General features: G+C 39.8%; 1 protein-coding gene across 6 annotated transcripts in view; it reads right to left on the bottom strand.

Moving 5' to 3' along the window:
- Positions 1–680: 680 nt before the first annotated feature.
- The window catches only part of nin (ninein (GSK3B interacting protein)), a 39,976-nt gene continuing 17,770 nt past the window's right edge, over positions 681–22,886 (bottom strand). The window contains exons 14-28 of one of the 6 annotated variants that reach the window (XM_047345610.1): positions 22,760–22,881; positions 21,080–22,203; positions 17,847–20,105; positions 17,467–17,565; positions 15,657–15,726; positions 15,410–15,577; positions 15,206–15,322; positions 13,543–13,650; positions 13,218–13,364; positions 12,950–13,132; positions 12,704–12,838; positions 12,512–12,613; positions 12,298–12,390; positions 3,306–3,419; positions 681–1,584 (exon numbers count right to left, since the gene is read on the bottom strand). In XM_047345610.1, coding sequence (XP_047201566.1) covers positions 1,369–1,584; positions 3,306–3,419; positions 12,298–12,390; positions 12,512–12,613; positions 12,704–12,838; positions 12,950–13,132; positions 13,218–13,364; positions 13,543–13,650; positions 15,206–15,322; positions 15,410–15,577; positions 15,657–15,726; positions 17,467–17,565; positions 17,847–20,105; positions 21,080–22,203; positions 22,760–22,881 — 5,057 coding nt within the window. In that variant the 3' untranslated portion in view covers positions 681–1,368. Of the gene's footprint in view, positions 1,585–3,305; positions 3,420–3,449; positions 4,587–12,297; positions 12,391–12,511; positions 12,614–12,703; positions 12,839–12,949; positions 13,133–13,217; positions 13,365–13,542; positions 13,651–15,205; positions 15,323–15,409; positions 15,578–15,656; positions 15,727–17,466; positions 17,566–17,846; positions 20,106–21,079; positions 22,204–22,759; positions 22,882–22,886 lie in introns of those variants that run through there. The other 5 variants (XM_047345605.1, XM_047345606.1, XM_047345607.1 and 2 more) reach the window with 5 other exon arrangements.

Raw genomic sequence — 22,886 nt, 5'->3', positions numbered from 1 at the left:
CCTCCGAGCTGTGAAACTCTGCAGCTCCTCCATAGGCCTCTTAGCTGCTTCTCCGTTTAATGCTCTCCTTGCACAGCCTGTCAGTTTAAGTGGATGGACATGTCTTGGTAGGTTTGCAGTTGTATAATGCTGTATTCAATGTCAGATAATTGAACATCGCCATGGGATATGTTCGGAGCTTTAAACCTTTCAATTGTATCTCTGAAACTACTGTATTCAATCTAAAATTGGATTACAGAGACCATTTACTGATCAGGAAATATTAGTGGTATCAGAATAACGAAGGATGAATTTACTTTTATGTTTTTTTGTAATAAAATTAAAATTTCATCTATAATTTTGCATTTACTTCACAATTTTGCACTAGTGTGTTGATCTATCACAAAAAATACCAAATAAATACAATGGATTTTGTGGTTGAAACATGGCAGACTGTGGAAACATTGAAGTGATTTTTTTCAACACAATACCCTATTGTCTTTTAGATAGTGTCCCTTTTTTTTTATATTTGGACACAATGATCAGGAGGTACTGTTTAACAAGCAAGTGTAAAGCTTTTATAAGATATAGTGGTGTAACAAGCACTCTTTTTAATCCAAATTCTAGTTGCCTCAATAGATATAATGCTAAACTACAGCAAAAGAAAATAAAGGACAAGTATACCAAATGATCACAAACTGTTAGAATGCTAAACAATACATTTTATTTAGACTTGTAACACAGACATTACCCTGGTTTTACTTCAGTGTTCAACTGAAGTAGATCATTTGAGCTCAAAACGTTCATGATGGCAACTTTACATATTGCAACAGATCATAGCATGTTTTTCTTTATTACAATTAAATAAATGTTAAATATTGCCACACAACATTTATAGTCCACACAATTTCAGGTAGTGTAAAAATAAAAGCAAAAATATCCTCAATATTTTCAGACTGACATTTCCGTCCATGATTTTACTCACTGTTCCTTTTAACATTGTGTCTACAGGATCAAGACAGACACACGAAGATTTCTATAAACTTGCACATCAATATTGCTTTTCCCTTTGGCCAGAGATGGTAATGAGAGTGCCATGATGGGATCATTTTCCCAACTTAATACCATTATAAAATGATCAATTACTGTGAAATAAATGACTAGCCAACCGTTTGACCTGACTAGACCTGACTAGCCAACCTGTTGATTAAAATAAAAATACTGCACATTTAACAGTGACGTTTAAATACACATTAGAACCCTCCAGTTCTTCTGCATCTGGCTGGATTTGTTCCACAAGTGTCCCTGTAGTTAAAATATATACAGCTTTTACACACCCGAAGTTGTCACTACCAACTACTTTAATGTGCGGGGTGTTTAGGAGACATTTTATGGGCATTTGTAGTTGTACGGTAGTGATGAGAGTGTCGACGGGTTTAGATCCCGGACTATCTTGTTAAGGCTAGAGATCTTCTCTTCCAGCAGGTAGTTCTTCTTCTCTGCGATTTTCTGCCGCTGCTCCGTTATTTCCAGAGCCTTGATCAGCTGAGAGTTCTCCACGTACAAATCTTTGATCAGGACATCCGCTTTACCATTCCTGTGCAGCTAAAAGAACCAGAGTAAGAAAATGATAAATCAGTGTTGTTTAAGGTAGATTTGAGCCCAACAATATTCGTTTGTTGCAAATTGAACATTTTCTGATTGGAAACTAACTGGGAGACAGTTTAATTTTGAGCTCCTGTTAAAGTTATTACCCTAGTCATTTAAACTTCCACCCTGTGCAGCAGAGATCTTCACATTAATATGGTGTAAATGTTTATGACAAGTCTATTTATCCTCACCACTGCCATACATTTCAGTAAAATATCTATAAGAACGTCAAGAGTCTTCTGCTAGATAGGTGCGTCTGTTTGCCAGATGTTAGACAATGTTGCTCACAATACATTGTCCATGTTTGTTGTATCCAGATAAGTATGACAACACAAACATCTGCATTTGAACTCTGTATTAAATGACACTGAGCCATTAAAAAAAAAAAACATAGTAAAAACATTTACCAATAGCTTCTTAGTCTCACCATTAAGCTAATTAAAAACAAGACACTCCCAGTTCTTCAAAATAAATAACATGTTTGCTGTGTACATTTGAAAAAAAGGGGGTTAATTGCAAGGTTCCAAATAAAATGAGAATTCCTTCAACTCAAAGTAAGAAGTAAAGCCTCTAAACCTTACATAATAGCCTAATTAATAAAGGAGGGAACAATTTGAACATGAGATTAACAGCTGTTAATTAAGTCCAGGTTCTTGAAAATAAAACCACTTCCTGATTGATTCATTCAGAAATTCAAGATTAAAAGGCATTAATCTATTTGTACTGGTTTTCTTTAAACATAAATGCATATTTATATTTTTCCTTATATAAAAAATATTTTTAAACGGCTTTTTTTGAACATTTTCGGAAAATAAAAAGGTAAATCTGTTCATGTGTTAAATGAGACTTAAGGATAATGATCTGAAATCACAGCAAACAGGAAATCTGTGTTCTAGGCAGACTAGATGGGCTCCATCCAGTTAGTGAATGTTTGTCACAGGAGATTTGAGATTTTCATAAAACAAAACAAAAACCAAACAAAAAACTTGTGGACTCTGATGGAAACACACCTTTTAAAAAATGATTGTTTAAAGTCAATAATGTAAATGTGTTTTCAGCCTGAAAAGTAAAGAATCTAACATCTCAGTAAAATGTAAAATTTTTTGGCACCTTTTTATATTATTTTTGCCCTTTTTGAGTTTTAAGGTTTAACAAATAACATCTAAAAAACATACACTATATTGCCAAACGTATTGGGTCACACCACTAAATCAATGCTCCAATCACTTCCATGGCTGCAGGTGTATAAAGTCTGGTGTGGAGAAACTTGACTGGTCCTGGACGGAGTCCTTCTTGAACACCTTTGAGATGAATTAGAGCGGAGGTTGCAGTTCTGGTTTTCTCATCTAACTATGAACACACTCATAAACCTAGTGGAAGATGTTTACAAAATAGTTAAAGTTGCTGTTGCTGGCAACGGTGAGTCCATCAACTAAATGGACCTAATAGATTAAGAACAGGATGTCATCAAAGTTCATGTACACATAAAAGTAGACAAATACTTTTGGCAGTGTGGTGTATATTAAAAAACAAAACAATTTATCTAAAAAATTTCACGTGTTTATTCATCTACCTTCCCACCTTCTGACTTAGTTTTAGCATTAAAACATTCAGTGTGAGTCAATATTAGCTTGTTACTGATATGTTAAGCCAATTGTTTTTAAATAGTAACTTACCTGGTCCTTCAGCTGAGTGACTTTCTCTTTCAACAGCAGCTTCACATTGTGCAGTGAAAGTTCAATTTCCCTCATGCGTATCTCCATGTTTTTCATCTTCTTCTCCCTTTCATCCTGGTGAGAAGATAGCGATATAGTCAAGGAAATGCAGATGTAGTAACATTGGGATGAAATGAGAATTTTACTTAAAGTGGACAAAAATAACTGTGACTGGAAGAAGAAACATACAGACATGCGGATTTATTGTGATATGGTTGCTTTATTTTTTGCAGTAAATGATTTCAGGTACAATTCTAAACATCATGCCCTAAAAATAAATTAAAAATAAATATGTTTAAAATAATTACATAGACACCTACAAAAATAATTTAATGGATAAATAAAAAATAAATAAAAAAACTTATAAACTAATAAATAACCCAAAAAAATAATACCAGGAGGAAAAAAAGTGACTTAACTAAAAACACATATGACATTGACATACATAATGGTGCACTAATTGAACATAAATACTAGAAAAATAGGTAGTGAAATAACAATTTGATTAGGTTAGTGACAGGAAAACCCCTGAGTCACCTTGCTTGTGCAGCAGCAAACAAAACAAACAGAGGCCCAGAACACATTTAACTAAATGTGTTGTCTAACATATTAACAGTTGCTCAAAAAGACAGAAAAAACACCATGAAGTAACAGGTTGGGTATTTTAATGAAGAGGCTTAGATGGCACAAACTGCACCTGAATCCAACTTTCCTCCATGATAATAAGCCTCTAAAGGAATTAAATACCCTGTCACATTTATTCAAAAGTTAAAAGTGCTTTAAAGAAAATTCCCAGAACAAGATTTCCTGTAATCAAGACAATTAGGTGAAATATAAAAAGATCTGTACTAGTTTGTCAATATTCGTAGACCGAATGTACAGTAAAAGTTAAATTTTTTAAAATATGTCAGGTAAAAATTGTTTCAGTAATATTGTTGCAATCCACATTCTTTTGGAAATAAACTCCAGCACTTTCTTTCTCTTCACTTCACTGCCCCCTAACGGCAGGGAAACACAATCACATCTTTGTGCTTCCGAATCAGGCACATTTGTTCACATTTTCCTCACAAGGATGTGGGAAGCACGCCGCATCATGTGTAATGCACAGATTTTAATTGCTCCAAATATTGCAGCAGAAGAGGAGAGGTGAAAAGATAAGAACAGGGGAAGAAGCAGGTGTCACAATCCACCGATCCGCCTGTAGCTGTCTGCGTGAACGGCCCGTTGTTCCGGCATCGGCCCCTGGAGAGAAAAGGTAGGTACACTTCACCAGAGGTCTACCCTCTCCTTGAATCCTCAACACCTACGCACACACTACAGGGATTTACACATGTTTTATCTTACTCAGATGTATTTAAGATAAACCTTTTCTACTAACTAGAACTACATAAAGACAAAAAAAAAAAAAAAAAAAATACAATGAAATTATGAAAAACAGTAATTCCATTAACACAGATTATGGGACTAGATATAGAGTGCCTTGCAAAAATAAATATACTTCCAAACCACAACCTTCAGTTTGTTTTGTGTGATTGACAAAGACATAAATATCACAACAGTGAAGTGGGAGGAAAAAAGCATGGTTTTCAATCTCTTTTACAAATAAAAATCTGAAAACAGCAATGACCTGTTTGAAGAGTTTCAGTCAGGTTTCAGAGCTCATCATAGCACTGAAACATCTCTGCTTAAAGTCACCAATGATATCCTTATGGCCTCAGATAATGGACTTGTGTCTGTATTTGTCCTGTTAGATCTCAGTGCAGCATTTGATACAGTCGACCATAATATTCTGTTAGAAAGGCTGGAATATGTTGTAGGGATCAGGGGAACAGCGCTAGGCTGGTTTAAATCTGATCTGTCTGAAGGGTTCCAGTTTGTTCATGTAAATGATAAATCATCTTTAAACTCCAGGGTTAATTGTGGAGTACCACAGGGTTCAGTACTTGGGCCAATTCTCTTTACTATATATATGCTTCCAATGGGTCAAATTATCAGGCAGCCTAGGATAAATTTTCACTGTTACGCTGATGATGCTCAGCTTTACTTATCCATGAATCCTGATGAGCCCAACCAGTTAGATAGACTACAAGCATGTCTTGAAGATATAAAAACTTGGATGACTTTAAATTTTTTGCTTTTAAATTCAGACAAGACAGAAGTTGTTGTCTTTGGACCGGAGTCTTTAAAAAAGAAACTGCTTAGTCAATCACTTAACCTGGATGGCATTAAATTGACCTCTGATAATAAAGTAAAAAACCTTGGTGTTATTTTTGACCTGAACATGTAATTTAAATCCTATATTAAACAGGTTTCTAGGATTTCCTTCTTTCATCTCTGGAACATTGCCAAAATTAGAAATATCCTGTCCAGGAGTGACGCTGAAAAACTAGTCCATGCATTTGTTACTTCAAGGCTGGACTATTGTAATTCTTTACTATCAGGATGTCCAGAAAATGCAGTTAAAAGCCTTCAGCTGATTCAAAATGCTGCAGCAAGAGTTCTGATGAAAATTAAAAAGAAAGATCATATTTCTCCTATTTTAGCTTCCCTTCATTGGCTCCCTGTTAAATCCAGAAAATAATTTAAAATTCTCCTCCTCACATATAAAGCCCTTAATGATCTAGCTCCATCATACATCAGAGATCTGATTGTTCCATATGTTCCTAACAGAGAACTTTGTTCTCAGACTGCAGGTTTACTGGTGGTTCCTAGAGTCTCTAAAAGTAGAATGGGAGGCAGATCCTTTAGTTATCAGGCTCCTCTCCTGTGGAACCAGCTCCCAGTTTTAGTCCGTGAGGGAGACACCCTGTCTACTTTTAAGGCTAGGCTTAAAACTTTCCTTTTTGATAAAGCTTATAGTTAGAGTGGCTTAGGTTATCCTGAGCTATCTTCCTTATTTTTTACCTCCGTCTTCTTCCCTCCCTGTTGGTTGGAGTAAGGGGGAGTCAGGTTTAGCCTAAACCAGCTCAGTTATGGTTGAGGTGCAAACACACCCTCCATTTCTGCTACCTGTATGACTCCTTCTCTTTTCCAATGGTTATAATCAGTCTGACAGAGAGAGGTATCCCGATCCTTGTGGTTTTTAGTATAACAATGACCATCGGTGGGACCCTTTGTGAGGTGCCTTGTGACGACATTGTTGTAAATAAGCGCCGTTTAACTAAATAATCTGAACTGAAACTATCTCTGTAGTTATGCTGCTATAGGCTTAGGCTGCTGGAGGACATAACGACCACTTTCACCCTCTTCGCTACATTCTCACACTACTCTCCAATTTTGCATTATTTGCTGTTATTTTAGTTTTGAACTTTATGTTCTCTCTCTTTTCTCTTCCTAGAAGCTACACCTGGCCTGACTCTGTCTACCTGTGACACCTTTCTGGAGAGGGGCATCTTCCGAGCTTCTGCTGGCAACAACTTAATGCTCACCCTCTACCGATGATCCACTTGGCCCTGTCTTTTAGTGTTTAACCCTTTCTCTCTCCTAGACATGGAAATTGACTGAGCTTCTACTGTGACTAACACTATGTGGTCTCTTTCAGACTCTTACCTTGAAAACTGGCTCAGAGTTTATCTGTTCTTTCTTTCTAGATGAAACGACTAAAGGAGTTACATCCATTAACATTTACTTTTCCTTCCCATAAAAAGTACTCCTGGATCAGTGCTTCTTTGTTCTTTTTGTGTCTCTGCTCTGTTCTCTCAAACCCCCAGTCGGTCGTGGCAGATGGCCGCTCACACTGAGCCTGGTTCTGCTGGAGGTTTCTTCCTGTTAAAAGGGAGTTTTTCCTCTCCACTGCTGCTACATGCATGCTCAGTATGAGGGATTGCTGCAAAGTCAACGCCAGTGACTGTCCACTGTCTCTACATGCTCATCTGGGAGGAGGGAATGCTGCAAATCACTGACTGGATGCAATCTGCTGGGTTTCCTTAGACAGAAAAACTTTTTATCCAATTTGAATAAATAACTAACTCTGACTGCACTGTTAGGATTAATTTGAATGTATGTACCTGACTTTTGTGAAGTGCCTTGAGACGACATGTGTTGTAAATTGGCGCTATATAAATAAACTGAACTGAATTAAATTGAAAAGTGTAGAGTGCAAATCTAGTCAGTCACCTTTAATGTTATACAGACCAGTTATAAAATCACCTCAACCAAACTCTCAGAAGTCACCACAACAGAAAAAAGGGTCCATCTGTGTGTAATTTAACCTCAGTAAATATACTAAGCTGTTCAGTGAAGGAGTCAGAGGTTAATGCAGGGGACACAGCAAACACATGGAAGAGGATCCTCCAAAACGCCCTGACACTGCATATCACTCTGAACACACCATTCCCACAGTGACACACAGTGATGGCGGCATAATGCTGTAGGGTTCTCTGCTTCTGCAGCTTCAGCAGAGACGGAGAAGCTGGTCAAAGTTGATGGGAAGATGGGCAGAGCTAAATACAGGGTAACAGTGGAGGAAGACCTGTTAGAAGCTGTGAAAAACTTCAGACAGAGGTTCACCTTCCAGCAGGGTAATGACCTTAAGTATACAGTCAGAAATACAGTTTAGATCAAAGCATTTTCACCTGCTACAAGGGCCTAGTCAAAGTCCAGACTTAAATCCACTGAGAATCTGTGACAAGACTTGCATTTGTCTGTTGACAAACACTCCACCCAATCTGACTGAGTTTGAGCCATTTCCTACATAATAAGGGTAAATATTTCAGACGCTAGACGAGTGAAGCTGGTAGACATGCCCCAAAAGACTTGCAGCCGTAACTGCAATAAAAGTTGGTTCTACAGAATAGTAACTAACAGGGGCTCAATACAAATGCTCAAAACTCTTTTCAGATTTGTATTTGAAAACCATGCATCAATTTACTTTTACTTTAAAACTCTGCACTCTTCTGTGCTGGATCATATAAAATCTAGATTAAAATGGAATAAAGTTTGTGTTTCAAGGGCTATCAATACTTCTGAAAGGCACTCCCAAAAAGCTCTGTTGTCACAATTTTATAGTAATATTATATGAACAAAGATGCAGCAATCACACTATTAAGCTCTACTGCAAAGGTCACATTAATGCAACAACTGTCAGCAGTAACATTCAGCGTTAAATAAAGGTTATTTTTTTGCTAATATGATCAGTCATAAATCTAAACTAAGAAGAGATAGTTGTGACAGGAGTCAACAAAAAGAAACCAGGACCACACCCAGAAGATCACCCTACCGCAACTACTTCAGCCCCGAGATGGAAATAAGGACAGTGAGTTTTGTGACACATCAAAAGTGACATGTACGGTCTCAACAGACTGAACACCAAACCCAGAAAATAAACAATACATGGGTGACATGAGAACAGACAGATGCTGGGATTGGTCTGTGACAGTAGCAATAAAAAAAAAAACAGGGCACAGAAAACCTGGACAGTGTTAAAAAACAAACAAAACAGACCACATATCACTCAGCTCAGAAGATTATTATTTTTGATGGTGGTTGTGTTTCTAATGTCGTTATGGCTGAACAGTGTTTGGATGTTTGATCTGATTATCAATTGCTGCAATCATGTTTTGACCCCTCAATAAAACAACAGCCCTCTTTTTCTTCAGGCATCATTATCCTTACTTCACTCAGTATATAACGTTGGCATCTTTTAAATAAGATAGCATCTCAGGTTGTTAAGTGGAATATGTTATGCGTTGCAAAAATATTCATACCCCTTGGATTTGTTCACATTTTGTCACGCTACAACCACAAAGTACAGGGGTAGGACAATGAAACTGAAACACCTGGTTTTAGACCACAATAATTTATTAGTATGGTGTAGGGCCTCCTTTTGCGGCCAATACAGCGTCAATTCATCTTGGGAATGACATATACAAGTCCTGCATAGTGGTCAGAGGGATTTTAAGCCATTCTTCTTGCAGGATAGTGGCCAGGTCACTACGTGATACTGGTGGAGGAAAACGTTTCCTGACTCGCTCCTCCAAAACACCCCAAAGTGGCTCAATAATATTTAGATCTGGTGACTGTGCAGGCCATGGGAGATGTTCAACTTCACTTTCATGTTCATCAAACCAATCTTTCACCAGTCTTGCTGTGTGTATTGGTGCATTGTCATCCTGATACACGGCACCGCCTTCAGGATACAATGTTTGAACCATTGGAGGCACATGGTCCTCAAGAATGGTTCGGTAGTCCTTGGCAGTGACACGCCCATCTAGCACAAGTATTGGGCCAAGGGAATACCATGATATGGCAGCCCAAACCATCACTGATCCACCCCCATGCTTCACTCTGGGCATGCAACAGTATGGGTGGTACGCTTCTTTGGGGCTTCTCCACACCGTAACTCTCCTGGATGTGGGGAAAACACTAAAAGTGGACTCATCAGAGAACAATACATGTTTCACATTGTCCACAGCCCAAGATTTGCGCTCCTTGCACCATTGAAACCAAAGTTTGGCATTGGCATGAGTGACCAAAGGTTTGGCTATTGCAGCCCGGCCATGTATATTGACCCTGTGGAGCTCCTGACGGACAGTTCTGGTGGAAACAGGAGAGTTGAGGTGCACATTTAATTCTGCCATGATTTGGGCAGCCGTGGTTTTATGTTTTTTGGATACAATCCGGGTTAGCACCCGAACATCCCTTTCAGACAGCTTCCTCTTGCGTCCACAGTTAATCCTGTTGGATGTGGTTCGTTCTTCTTGGTGGTATGCTGACATTACCCTGGATACCGTGGCTCTTGATACATCACAAAGACTTGCTGTCTTGGTCACAGATGCGCCAGCAAGACGTGCACCAACAATTTGTCCTCTTTTGAACTCTGGTATGTCACCCATAATGTTGTGTGCATTTCAATATTTTGAGCAAAGCTGTGCTCTTACCCTGCTAATTGAACCTTCACACTCTGCTCTTACTGGTGCAATGTGCAATCAATGAAGACTGGCTACCAGGCTGGTCCAAATTAGCCATGAAACCTCCCACACTAAAATGACAGGTGTTTCAGTTTCATTGTCCAACCCCTGTAGATCTGGGTACATGATTATATAGGAGTCCTAAATGTATGGCCTACATGCAAAATTCTGCATGTGAGGAACACTGCACCCTGAACACACCATCCCCATGGTGGTGGCAGCATCATGCTATGGGGAAACATGGTTACAGTTAATAAGAAAATGGATGGAGACAAACAGACCAATACTGGAAGAAAGACTGGGGTGGAGACCCTGAGTCTGGGGTGGAGGAAGCAGGAGGCATAAAATCTCAATGAGACACACGGAGAGTCGTTTAAAAAGGGGACTTATCATGCAAAATCCACTTTTTTTAGACCTTAAATACATTTTGTTGTGTACTTGGAGTCTGCAAGAGTGCCGAAAAGTTGAATTTATTTTCTTGAGGTCTTGCAGACACAAAGATTGTCTTTATTTTCTGCTTGGGTCGTATTTTTCAGTCCGTTCAGTTTTCTCTATCATCTGTTACATTTTTTCAACTGTTACGTCACTGTATTCACTGCGGAGCACCTGAATGAGCTCATGAACTTCCAGCTGATGAATTTTGCACCTGCAACATATTTATTTCATGTTGCGATGTTGTAGTCCAAGTTCAAGTATGCCTACGCTGTGAGAGGATAAGTTCGGTTCGGTTGTTGGGTGTATCAACCCACACAATTCATTACACCGTCCTCCAGCATCAGAACCTCTTCAAAGTGACTGATTTTATTTTATTTTTCATGGAAATGTTCTCACATCAGTAGGGAAATTCCTATTTTCCCGACTTCAAGGGCGAGTTCCTCAGCAACCTCCACCAGTATCAAGAAGGATTTGCTGAAAGACTTCATCTGATTAAGCGGTCAGTTCCTTCTGTCTATGGAAACGACAAACGCAGCAAAGCGGTAAGCTGAAAATAACGCTACAATGACAACAAACTTTATTCAAGACATGAATTTATTGTGTGTTGATATGACGTCCTGGCCATTGTTTTGATAGCAGTAGCATCATGCCTTCAGCTGATGTTAGCGCTGTGTGCTGCTTTTAGCTCCTTGAGGACAGAACCAGACTGCGTGTTTTAAATATTATTATTAATAGTTCAGCATTGTTTCTGCAGCGCTAGATAATTGTATCTCTGTTTTTGAGAGGGGGGTGTGGTGCGAAGTACCTCAACAGCATTTAAAGAGACAGCACCAAAATGCGTTGCTCTCAGACGCACCTCAGAACAGGGGTAAAGGAGGAGCCTGTGGAGCTACAATAACAAGGAGTTCAGACCAAAGCATTGCAGTTCCACTTTATATAGACCACAACTGAATGATTTAAATGTGAAAAGGAAGGATTTAAAGCATGATGTGACCACTTTAATGTAAACAAGTTCAAGGGGTCTGAATAAGTTTGCAAAACATTGTATTATTCATACGCAGAGCATGAATACACCCCGCCCAAAAAAACAAAAAGCCTAAACATGGTTGAGGCTCCTGGCAACCTTTGCACAGTTGATGTCCCCCATTATTAAAGTCCAATTACAATGATGGAATTTTCATTATATTTTGCAACAAAATTAGTGATGTGCAACTTTTTTGTAAAAGTTTCCATAAAATATTCGCAGGATTTTTAAGCAGCTGAAGTTAGTGAACTCAATGGATGAAATACAGCCTCACCTTTTACTGTATCCCATTACAACAGACGAACCACAGTAAAAGACAGTGTACAGGTTCCCTTTTGACAAATAGGTCTACAAATAATCAGAGTAAAACAAAAAGAAATGACAGAGTGGTGGAAAATGGAAGAAGATGGGAGTAATACATTATCTACTGTATAATGACCCAGTGGTACTAAATAATCTAGTTTAGTTAGCTCTACACTCACTGCACAGTAGCCTTGAGCAGAAACTATTGATTGATTTTATTATTGTTAGTATAACCAGAACTTTGGACATGTCTGTTATGTACAGGGTTTTACTTGTGCTGTACCTGCATGTTGTCTGGATCCTCACCACGTTGTTGTCCTCTCTGCCCTCTTTGAGGTGATGGATGAAGAGGTCCACCGAACTGCACCTGAAACGACTATAACCACAAAATAATAAAGTAAATGTTGCATGCACTAACTAACTTCATCCCATACCATATATACATCTTAAAGTCTACGCTCTTAAGTGTGCAGATCAAAGTTTTTGCCATGATGTACCTCCATCACCTGTGCAGATAGTCGAGACATCTGTGCCTTGAGCACCTCGTTTTCTTGCTGAAGACTATCCTGCTCTTTGTGGCTTTGCTCAGCGTCACCGCCCTGAAATCAATTTATTTAAAATTGGTGAAAAACATCACTTTATCTGCATTCTTTCTAAGTTGTCTCTAGTAAAAGGAGTCCGATTGTCACCATGGGCAGCTGGTTTTTTGCTTCAAGTTCCAGTTTCAAAGAGGTGTTCTCCTGCTCCAAGGCCTTCAGGAGGGAGGAAAGGCTTTGCTGCTTTGGTTTGCTCAGCGAGAGGATTGTGGCATCAAGTTGACGGATCTAAAGGCAGAAAAATCAGAAATGGAAAATGTTGTATTCCATAAATGTATAAAGATCTTTTTATGCAGATTTGCTTGTAGGTTTTATTCCTGTTTGGTGGTCTCAGCTAACCTTTTCTCTGGACAGGACGAGGTCGCTATTGATGGTGTGTACTTCAGCTTTAAGCCTCTCGTTTTCCTGCTTCAGCAGCTGCTGTTGTTCCCGCTCCATCAGCCAGGAAAACTCTTCTCTGTACATCTTCTTGCCCTGACTCTGTACACCGCTCGAGTGCAAGGCCATCTCCAAAATATGGTTCTGAGGTTAAATAGAAAGTTCACACCTTTAACTGGCATTGCACTTCTGTTTTTGTTAAACATTCTAAACAGAAAATAAATCGCACCTTATCATTTGCATTCTGCAGTTGTTTGCATAGCACTGCAATCTCATGCTTCAGGGAATCCCTCTCCTTCTGCAAAACGAGGAGGTCTGACTTGAGACGAGCACTTTGCCGGTTTACTACATGGAGGCTTTCTCCTGCAGATTTCAGCTGGAGTGGGAAAAAAAGGCTTGTTTAAAGCTCTTATACTTCCTGTAATTGCTACATTTACTGTTAAGCAAAATGTATTCAAATCTGATTTTAAAGTTGCAGTTTAGTAAATGATCTCTCAAAACTCAGTCGGGTCAAGCAAATAAATCTGTATGTTCATTTCCCTGCAGACTCTTACCTGTTCTTGAGCTTTAGCTAGCTGGTTGCGCAGACCTGCACTTTCCATGGTCCTACCCCCCTCTACCAGATGACTGAGCTGACTCTCCATAGATTCCACATGGACAGCCTGATATGGAAGGAAGTAAAAACCTTTCTTTATTAAAACGGTCATCAGTCACGTTTTCCTGAAGGGTCATTCAAATCTTTAAACACACCAAAGAAACAGTTCTTTGCAAAAAAAAGTATTCACATATAAACGTTTCCACATATTGGTACAATTACAACGTATTTTATAAAAGTAGCAGATACTAGCAGAAATGTTTTTTTTACAAATAAAAATCTGAAAAGTGTGATGTGCATTTGAATTCAACATGTCCCCATGAGTCAATACTTAGAAACATAATCCTGCTGGAATTACAGCTGCAAGTCTTTTACGGTATGTATCCAACAGATTTGCACATCTAGAGACTGATATTTTTGTCCAGTTTTCTTTGTAAAATACCTCAAGGCCAGTTGAATGGAGAGCATCTGAAAACAAATTTCTCATCTTGCCACAGATTCTCAACTGATTTAAGTCTGGACTTTGACTGGGCTAACTCATAAATTGGTAGTGATCTAAACCATTCCATTGTAGCTCTTATTACGTTTAGGGTCTTTTCCTGCTGGAAGGTGAATCTCTGCCACATTCTCAATTCCTTCCCAGTGCCTAGTAGGTTTTCTTCTAGTATTCCCCAGTATGTGACTCTGTCCATCTTCCCATCAACTTTGACCAGCTTTCCTGACCCTGCAGAGGAAGAGCATAATGCTGCCACTACTGAGTTTAAATGTGAGGATGGTTTGCAAAGGCTACTGTTCCAAGTTTGTTTTCTGTCACACATAATGGTTTTGCATATTGGCCAAAAACATCTATTTTGATCTCATCAAACAAGAGCGCCTTCTTCCACATGGTTGTTACAACCAATGGTTGTGGTTCTCTGCAGCTCCTCCAGAGTTACCATGGGCTACTTGGTTGCTTCACTAATTAGGTGGATGGCCATATCTTAGTTGGTTTGCGGTTATTCAGTGCTCAGCAAGATGTTCAAAGCTTGGAACATTGTTTTATAACCTAACACTCCTTTAAACGTCTCCAATAACTTACCTCTGACTTGTCTGGCGTATCCCTTGGTCTTTGTGGTTCTGTTAACTTATTGATATTATCTAACAAACCTTTGAGGTCTTTACAGTGATTTGAAATTATAGACAAGTAGGTTCTATTTTTTTCATTCATTCACCATTTAGGCGACCTCTGAAGTAAACTGGGTATAACAGTATTTTCTTTAAGAGCATCGGAGTAAAAAGCTGTGAGAAAAAACATATTATAGATTTTTATGTGTAAAAGAAATTCTGAAAATGATGCATCATTTTCCTTTGATTTTACAATCACATGAAGCTGTCTAGATTTTTTGGTGTAGCAAATAAAATCCCAATAAAAAATGTAAAAGTTTGTGGTTTTAAGTGACAAAATGTAAGGCACTGTACTTGTTCATCATTGCAGGAGAAATTGGTTATAGAACCTTGTTCAAACAGATTCAGTTTGGATAATTAAGAAGTGAGAGGATGTTTTGTTCAGAAGTTATAAACCTGGTGTCTGAATTTAAAAGACCTCATGAAATCCATTGAGGAGCCCATATTATGCTGCTCACCTTCTCCCTGAGGTCAGAGAGCTGCTGTGAGAGCAGGACATTTCTCTCCTCCAGCTGTGCTGTGTCCTCCAGAGCCTTGGTTAGCTCTGCCTCCAGAGCAGACACACAAGCTGCCATCTAACACAAAACAACCACCAATCAACTACCAGCTACCAGCACCTCAATAGCAGGACAACCACTGCTCTATTGTTGATCAACCTGTACCTTGTTTTTCTCTTCAGAGTGGAATGTCTCACTCATCTCATTTTCCTGTATCAGCGCGGCCAGCTGCTCTCGTAGACTCTCTATATCGGCAACACTTTGAGCATTTTTCTCCGTTAGAATCCCATTGTCGTCTTCCAGTTGCTGGCTCTGAAAATGCAACTCTGAAATCTGGAGATAAATGAAACCCTTAACATCTGTTACCAAATGGCGAGAATAGTTTTTTTTTTTTTAAAACATACTCCATTACCTGTTTGTTGAAATTGTCAGCTGCTTGCTGAGATGCAAACTTCTCTTTTTCCAAGTGCTCCAAAGTTTGGCTGCAATGAGAAAAATTATAGTTTAGGCAACAAAAACAAAAGGCAAGAAGGTGATGAGGTGCAGGATATACATCATTTAGTTTCTCAAACATGTATGCTCAGTGTCCCAAGAGGTGGGCCTCAAGGCTCTATATTAAGACCAACAAGTGTATTTTAAAAATTTGGGGCAGAATGTTCCTGATGCATCTCTACTGTTTTACACTCCTGCTACCATTTTTATTTTAACTACAGCTGTATTTTTCAGTAAATTTGCTCTATTAATTATATCAAATAAAGTCTGTTTTAGCACATTGTTGTGATGTATGTCTACAGTATTTAAAACATGTTAACAAAAAATAGACCTTGTGTCTCCATGAGATTTAGCTGTATAAATTATTTAATTAATATGAAATAAAATAAAATATTAAATTATTAAATAAAGAATAATAACATTATTATTATGTGGGCTGGGTTGGGGCTGCACGGTGGCGCAGTTGGTAGCACTGTTGCCTTGCAGCAAGAAGGTCCTGGGTTCGATTCCCGGCCCGGGTCTTTCTGCATGGAGTTTGCATGTTCTCCCCATGCATGCGTGGGTTCTCACCGGGTACTCCAGCTTCCTCCCACAGTCCAAAGACATGCCTGTTAGGTTAATTGGTAACTCTAAATTGCCCTTAGGTGTATGAATGAGTGTGTGCTTGGTTGTCTGTGTGTTGCCCTGCGATGGACTGGCGACCTGTCCAGGGTGTACCCTGCCTCTCGCCCATAGACTGCTGGAGATAGGCACCAGCTCCCCCGCGACCCACTATGGAATAAGCGGTAGAAAATGACTGACTGACATTATTATTAATAATGTAATTAATAATCTATTAAATTATTTTTATAATTACCTGATTAATAATTAGATAGCAAAAGGTGCTTAATAGAAAAAAATGTTTTTACAGAATAGGAACCAGGGGAAGCTACAGCTATGCCACCTTAGGAGTTCTAGATGGAGCGTATTTACAGACCAAGAAGGTTTTTCATCTTAAACCCAAAACGTGTATATGTTGGAACAATTTTGACCTATTTATTGTTCTGAGTGGGTTGTTCTTTCAGCAAATGGCATGTCTTAGAGTCTGTATTTTCCAGTTAACGATCATTTGATTACTAAATTAGTTGACGAATATTTCAATAATCGATTAATCTGATTAATGGTTTCAGCCCTAGTATAATTAAAAGGTGAAAAAGAAAATATTCATGCCAGGTGTCAGGGTATGCAGTGTGGTTTTTCACTGCAGCAGGAAAAAAAAAAAAGTAAAAATCAAGCTGTGCAACAATATGATTCATTCATATTAGTGAGCAACGGTTTTTGGGCTGGACAGATGAATTTAATTTAGTTCTCTGCAACATTATGTGCTTATCAAAGTCCGAAGATCCAATTTAGGACTTTATCCATTACTTCCACAATCTTTTGGCCAGATTTGCCAGAAGATTGCAAAGCCTATCTGTGCAGGAATATACATTTCAAGGTTTGTTTGTGTCTTAGGGATGTCAGTCTTCTGTTGTGACTATGTCCATGTAACATCTGTGAGAACAGTGTCTTTTTTACTGAGCTTCCATGTCACAAATACTGATTCCAGCCACCAGATATACTGACACTTGCTTCTTGGGATTGGCCTGTATCATAAGTACATGAGTAATTTACATGGGGAACTTGTAATGTGATCATTTTTGCAATTCTATTTTTTTTATTATAAATCAGGCTCTGTATGTGCTGCTCACAATAACTCATCCTTGGCCTCCTTTAGGTCTCCTTCCTTCAGTCTAGCAATGTTTCTTTGTAGAGAGATGTTTTCCTCACCAAGACGAGTAGCTTCAGATCTAAAAGGAAGACAGCACTTCATTAGAAACTCATTTTACAATTCATTAAAACAAAGAATGCTTAATGATGAATAAATACAACTACTTCAAATACTAAGGATGGTGTTTACCAGGGATGAAAGCAGATAATACGGAGGGTTTAGGTAGGAAAACCAGAGGCAGGGACAGCAACAACAGCTCCATGTTGAGACTGGGAGCAAAAGGAAGAGCGCGTCTAACATCAGCTAACTAATGGGATGGGGTAGCAGACACCACTCGGGATCCTAGTTTTTCCACTTTACCTATAAGCCTGAGTGGTTTCATTTATTATCTGTGACTCGTCTTGTAGCTCTGCGATGGCTCTGCGGAGTTTGCCGTTCTGCTCTTCAAACTCCCTGCAGCAATCCTCCACACCGTTTCCTGCCTGATATTTCTCCTCCAGCTGATTATACGGGGGCAGAAAAGCCTCGCCAATGGGTCTCTCTGCTATTTCAGTGTCAGAGGTCAAGTTTGAAAGTTCGTCCTGCCTTTCCAGTTCATTCAAGAGGTAAAAGAGCTCGGCGTTTTCTCCTCTCATCCTGCTGATCTCATCCACGAGCGAAGCGTGTTGATCACAGACGTCGTGGAAAACATTAAGCCTACTTTCGAGGCTCCAAACCCTCTTTTCAAGGGCACCGTTTTGTTCTTTCAGAATGGCATTTTCACACATGCAATCTTCATATCTGATCTGAAGATCTGCCATTTGTAAGCTTTTCACGTGCAGCTCTCTCACATGCTCCATTAACAAGAGCATTTGGACTTTGAGCTTGAGGTTTTCCTCCAAAGCCTGACGACTGGTTCTGACCTTTTTGCTATGGTGTGCCAACAAACTCTCTACAATTTCTGTCTTCTGTTGAAGCAAGGAAATCTTCTCATGCAGTAGGACATTCTCCTCTGTGGCAGTGTTATACGATGTCTGTAATTTTATAGTAGCACACTTCTGGTTCTCACAATCAGACACAGTTTCAGCACTATCGTGTGCAGATTTGTCCTGGTTTTCATGCTCACAATCAAGAAGTAGGTCACTTTCCTGTCGGCCGTGAGGGCCATTTAGTAAACGATTAAACTTAGCATCCTCTACTGATTGCTCAGCAGGGTCACCTGCTGTCTCCTCCGGCATTAAAGTCACAACCACAGTCTCATGATGCTGCTGATCTTCATGGAAACAGCTTCCACAGTCCTCTGGTTTAGTCTTCTGGTTGCATGATTCAAGAGCTACTTTATTTTTACCATCATTAAATGCCTGAAGTGGAGATAAGTCCTCACCCTGAATCTCATGGGAAACTGCTTTGTTTTTGTTTTCAACACATAAATAACTGTCAGATGATTCTGAGTCGAGTTCACCTCCCTCAGGGCCTTGATCTCCAAGGTTTTGCTCCGGAGGAACGCCAAATTTGTGATTATCACATCCCTCGCTGAAGATTTCAGTCTGTATGTCCTGATTTATGGTCACTTCGTCTTGGCCATCTTGCTCATCCATCTGATCCTCAATGGCAGCAAAGTTGCCATCACCATGGTCTAGATCAGCATTTATACTACCAAGACCAGAAGGCATTTCTGACACATCTCCATCCTGATCAGACAGAGCTGGAGATGATTCATTATCATGCTTCTCTATAAACACATTTCTATTGTTTGAGTCTTTCCCTTGTTTTTCATTTAGAGTGGCTAAAACCTGTTCCTGCTCCACCTGTAGCTCCTTCATTCTGATCTTAAGAACATCTCTTTCTGCTCTCAGTGCCTCGACGTCAACTTCTTGAGTGTCTTTCAACTTTTTCTCAAGAAGCACCAGGTTTTCCAGTATCTCCTTCCTTTCAAGCTCAAAGTCCAGTGCTGCTTGTTTGAGAAGTGCTTCCAGGTCTTCAACTTTAACCTGTAAATCATCACGCTCAGTTACCAGTTGAATCCTCTCTGAAACATGCCTCTCAGCATGGGAAATAATCTCGCTGTATTTTGCCTGCAGGTCTGAGTTGTAACTGAGAAGCTCAGCCCTCTCCTGTTTAAAATCTTCCAATGTTTGACTCAGCAGCAGCTCAGTCTGAAGAAATCTGTCCTCAGATTGAGTGAGGAGCTGGTGTTTCTCCTGGAGCCGGCTGTGGAGCTCATTCAGCTGCATGCTGAGCTCTATTTCTTTCCTCTGGGCCATGCTTATAACGTCCTCCAGCTCATGTTGGAGCTGCTTGTTCTCCATCTTTAGCGCTTCAATTTCTTCACAGTGGACATTTTCAAGCTCTTGTCGCTCATTCTCCCATTCCTGATTGCATCTCTCTCTTTCCTGCCCTACAGCTTCCTCCACTGTTTTCCTTTGTTCTTGTGTGCCCTCGAGAACTTCTTGCATTTCTCTCTCCCAGTGCAGCTTCTGAATGGCATGGCTTTCAGAGAGGGTCTTCAGCTCACTTTGGTAATGCTGTTGAAGTTTGAAGATTTTGGCTTGAAAACGCTCGGCTGCAGATTCCTGATCGCATGAGTAACGATCTTCTATTTCTCTGATTCTCTGGGTGAAGCTGATCTCAACTGCCTTCCTGTACATAGTCATTCAATGTTTGTTACAACAGCAATTTAAAACTTTGCCCGCTATATTTTTATATCTAGACAAAAATACATTTGAAAGACAGTTAAATCATTTTGATGTTTGAACTCCTAATACTTCATGATATTCTGTCCCTTGCAAAATTTTTTATTCCCTCCCTTATTATATTCACATTCTGTAACATTACAACCACAAACGTTCATAAACAAACACCGCGAAACACAGCAGACAGGTTAGGGATAGAGTAGTGGCAGGGTTAGGTGGGAGTAATATCCCAAGCTTTGAACGTCTGATGGAGCTCTGTTCAATCTATCATCTGATGGTTGAAAATTATGGCACAACTACAGACCTACCAAAACATGGCCAAAACTGACATTCCCCTGAACACACCATTCAATATAAAACATGGTGTGGGCAGCATCATGCTGTGGGGATTTTTTTTTTTTTAGCCAAGAAAGGGAAGCTTGTCAAAGTTGTAAAGGTGGATCAGCTGGGAGGCTGTAAAAGACTTAGGACTGGAGCGAAAGTTCACCTTCCAGCAGAACGACAAACATACAACCAGAGCTACAACAGAAGTGTTTAGATCAAAGCATATTCATGTGATAGAGCGGCCTAGTTGAAGTACACACCTAAATCCAATCAAAAATCTGTAGCAAGCTTTAAAAGTTTATGTTCACAGAACTCCTTCATCCAATCTGACTGAGCTTGAGCTATTTTGCAAAAAGAGAAAAACCTCAGAAGTTTTGCAAAGCATCGACTGCATATGAATGCAATACATTTACGGACTACTTTTTGTTAGCTTATCTGACGAAATCCGGTAAAAAATCCATTCAAATCTTTGGTTGTAATGTGACAAAGTATGAAAAACCTGAAGGTGTATGAATCCTTTTACAAGCCACTATAAAAATCTTTCCTGTAAATAATGTAGATCTTAAAAACATGACATTTATCAAACATGACACTAACCTTTCGTTAGTGATGTCCTCTCGCAGTTTGTCCAACACTGCGCTGAGTGCTTTCCTCTCCTCAGCATGCTTGTTGATGAGCTCTTGCATGGCCTCTCTGTGGCTCTCTTCTAGATGTGCCCTTTCCTCGGCTATCACCTTTTCTATCCTCCTCTCTTCCTCTTCTCTCTCGGTCTCAAGCTTCTCTTTCTCCTCATTCAGCCTGTCCTGGATCAAACCTTCATAGTCCTCTTCCAGTTGCAGTTTCTCCATCTCCCACGCTTCCTTTAACTGCTTCTCCCTCTGTTCAAACTGGTCCTGCAGCTGCAGTCTTTCCTGAAGTACTCTGTCCAGCACAACCTTCTTGTAATGCTCCTGAAGCAGAGCTTGTTCGCTCTCCCACTGCTCCCTCAGCTTGTTCTCTTTCTCCTCTTGTTCCCTGACTAGTCTCAACATCTCCTCCTCAAGCAGGACCTGCAGGGTCTTGTTGTGCTGCTCATCCCGCAGTACTCTCTCCTTCTGCCACTGTTCTGTTAATCGGTTCACCATTTCATCTCGCTCCTTCTCAAACATCAGCTTTGCCTCCTCTAACTGGACTTTAAGTTTGTTTTGATGGCTTTCCTCCAGGACTTTCTGTTTACTTTGCCAGTCATCTAATAACCTTTGCTCCCACTCATCCTTTTTTTTCTGGAGTTCCTGTTTCTCCTCCACCAGTCTTGCTTCTTGCAGCTGTGCTTGCTCCTCCTTTAGTCTGCTCATCTCCAAGGCATGTTGGTTCCTCAGCTCTTCCATCTTACTGAGAAGATTTTGATCCATCTCTCCCTTCTGGCTTTCCAGAGAGTTCAGCTGGTCCTCCAGGTCAGCAATCTGAGTGTGTGCGTCAAGCAGCTGCTGCCTGAGATTTCCAGCTTCATCTTCCTGGTGGTTCTTAAGTTCTTCTCTCTCACTGACCTGCTTTAGCTCCAGAGAGGTCCGTGCCAGCTTTGCCTGCTGGAGCTGGCTCTGAAGCTGCTGTGTGTGGCTCTGAGCTCTGGCCAACTCCTCCTTGAAAGCCTGGACCTCCTGCTGGTACTGGAAGACCAAGGCAGCTTTCTGGTCTTCATGGGTCCCCTTCTGTTTTGCTACTAGCTTTTCAAATTCAGTCATCTGCACCAAAAAAAAAACAGAACAAGCTCTACTTTTAGAGATGAGGACAAGATTAATTCTCAATCAGGTATGGATGAGGAATGTCATACAACATGTGAGATAAATGTAAACTACAAGATTTGGTCAAAGGAACCTTTTATATAACCAGGATTCTTGCATATTTTCATGACAAGGTTTCACACTTTTCAGACTCTTCAAATTCCTTTTAGTCCTTATGAGTTCATAGGCGATAATGTATTTCTACTGTAGGGAGGCTCTAAACATTAAACCTGCAAAAACTGAGGGAGGCAGGAAGGTTAGAAAAAATATAGATGGATAGGTGAACGGACAAACGGACGGATAAGCTAATGAATGGATGGCCCGATGGATGGGTGGGTTGATGGATGAACATATGGACAAATAGACAGATGGATAGATAGATCGGAGGTTAGGAGAATGGATGGATAGGCGGAGACACTGATGAAGATGCATAATGGTTCGTACTCTAGTTTCATTTTCACCCCCAGCCGAAAATGGCATTAACATTATCATATAAACCAGATAATAAATGACAAACCTTGCTTTCAAGCTGGTTTTGCACATTTTCCATCTCCTGAAGATGCTGCTCCTTCAGCTGCTCCAGCATCATCTCGGCTTCCAGGCTCATGCTGAAAGGCTGAACCTCGTCTGAACCGATACCTGTA

The sequence above is a fragment of the Girardinichthys multiradiatus genome, chromosome 19 (assembly GCF_021462225.1).
Source record: "Girardinichthys multiradiatus isolate DD_20200921_A chromosome 19, DD_fGirMul_XY1, whole genome shotgun sequence".
Taxonomy (NCBI): domain Eukaryota; kingdom Metazoa; phylum Chordata; class Actinopteri; order Cyprinodontiformes; family Goodeidae; genus Girardinichthys; species Girardinichthys multiradiatus.
This window is presented reverse-complemented; position numbering and strand designations above follow the sequence as displayed.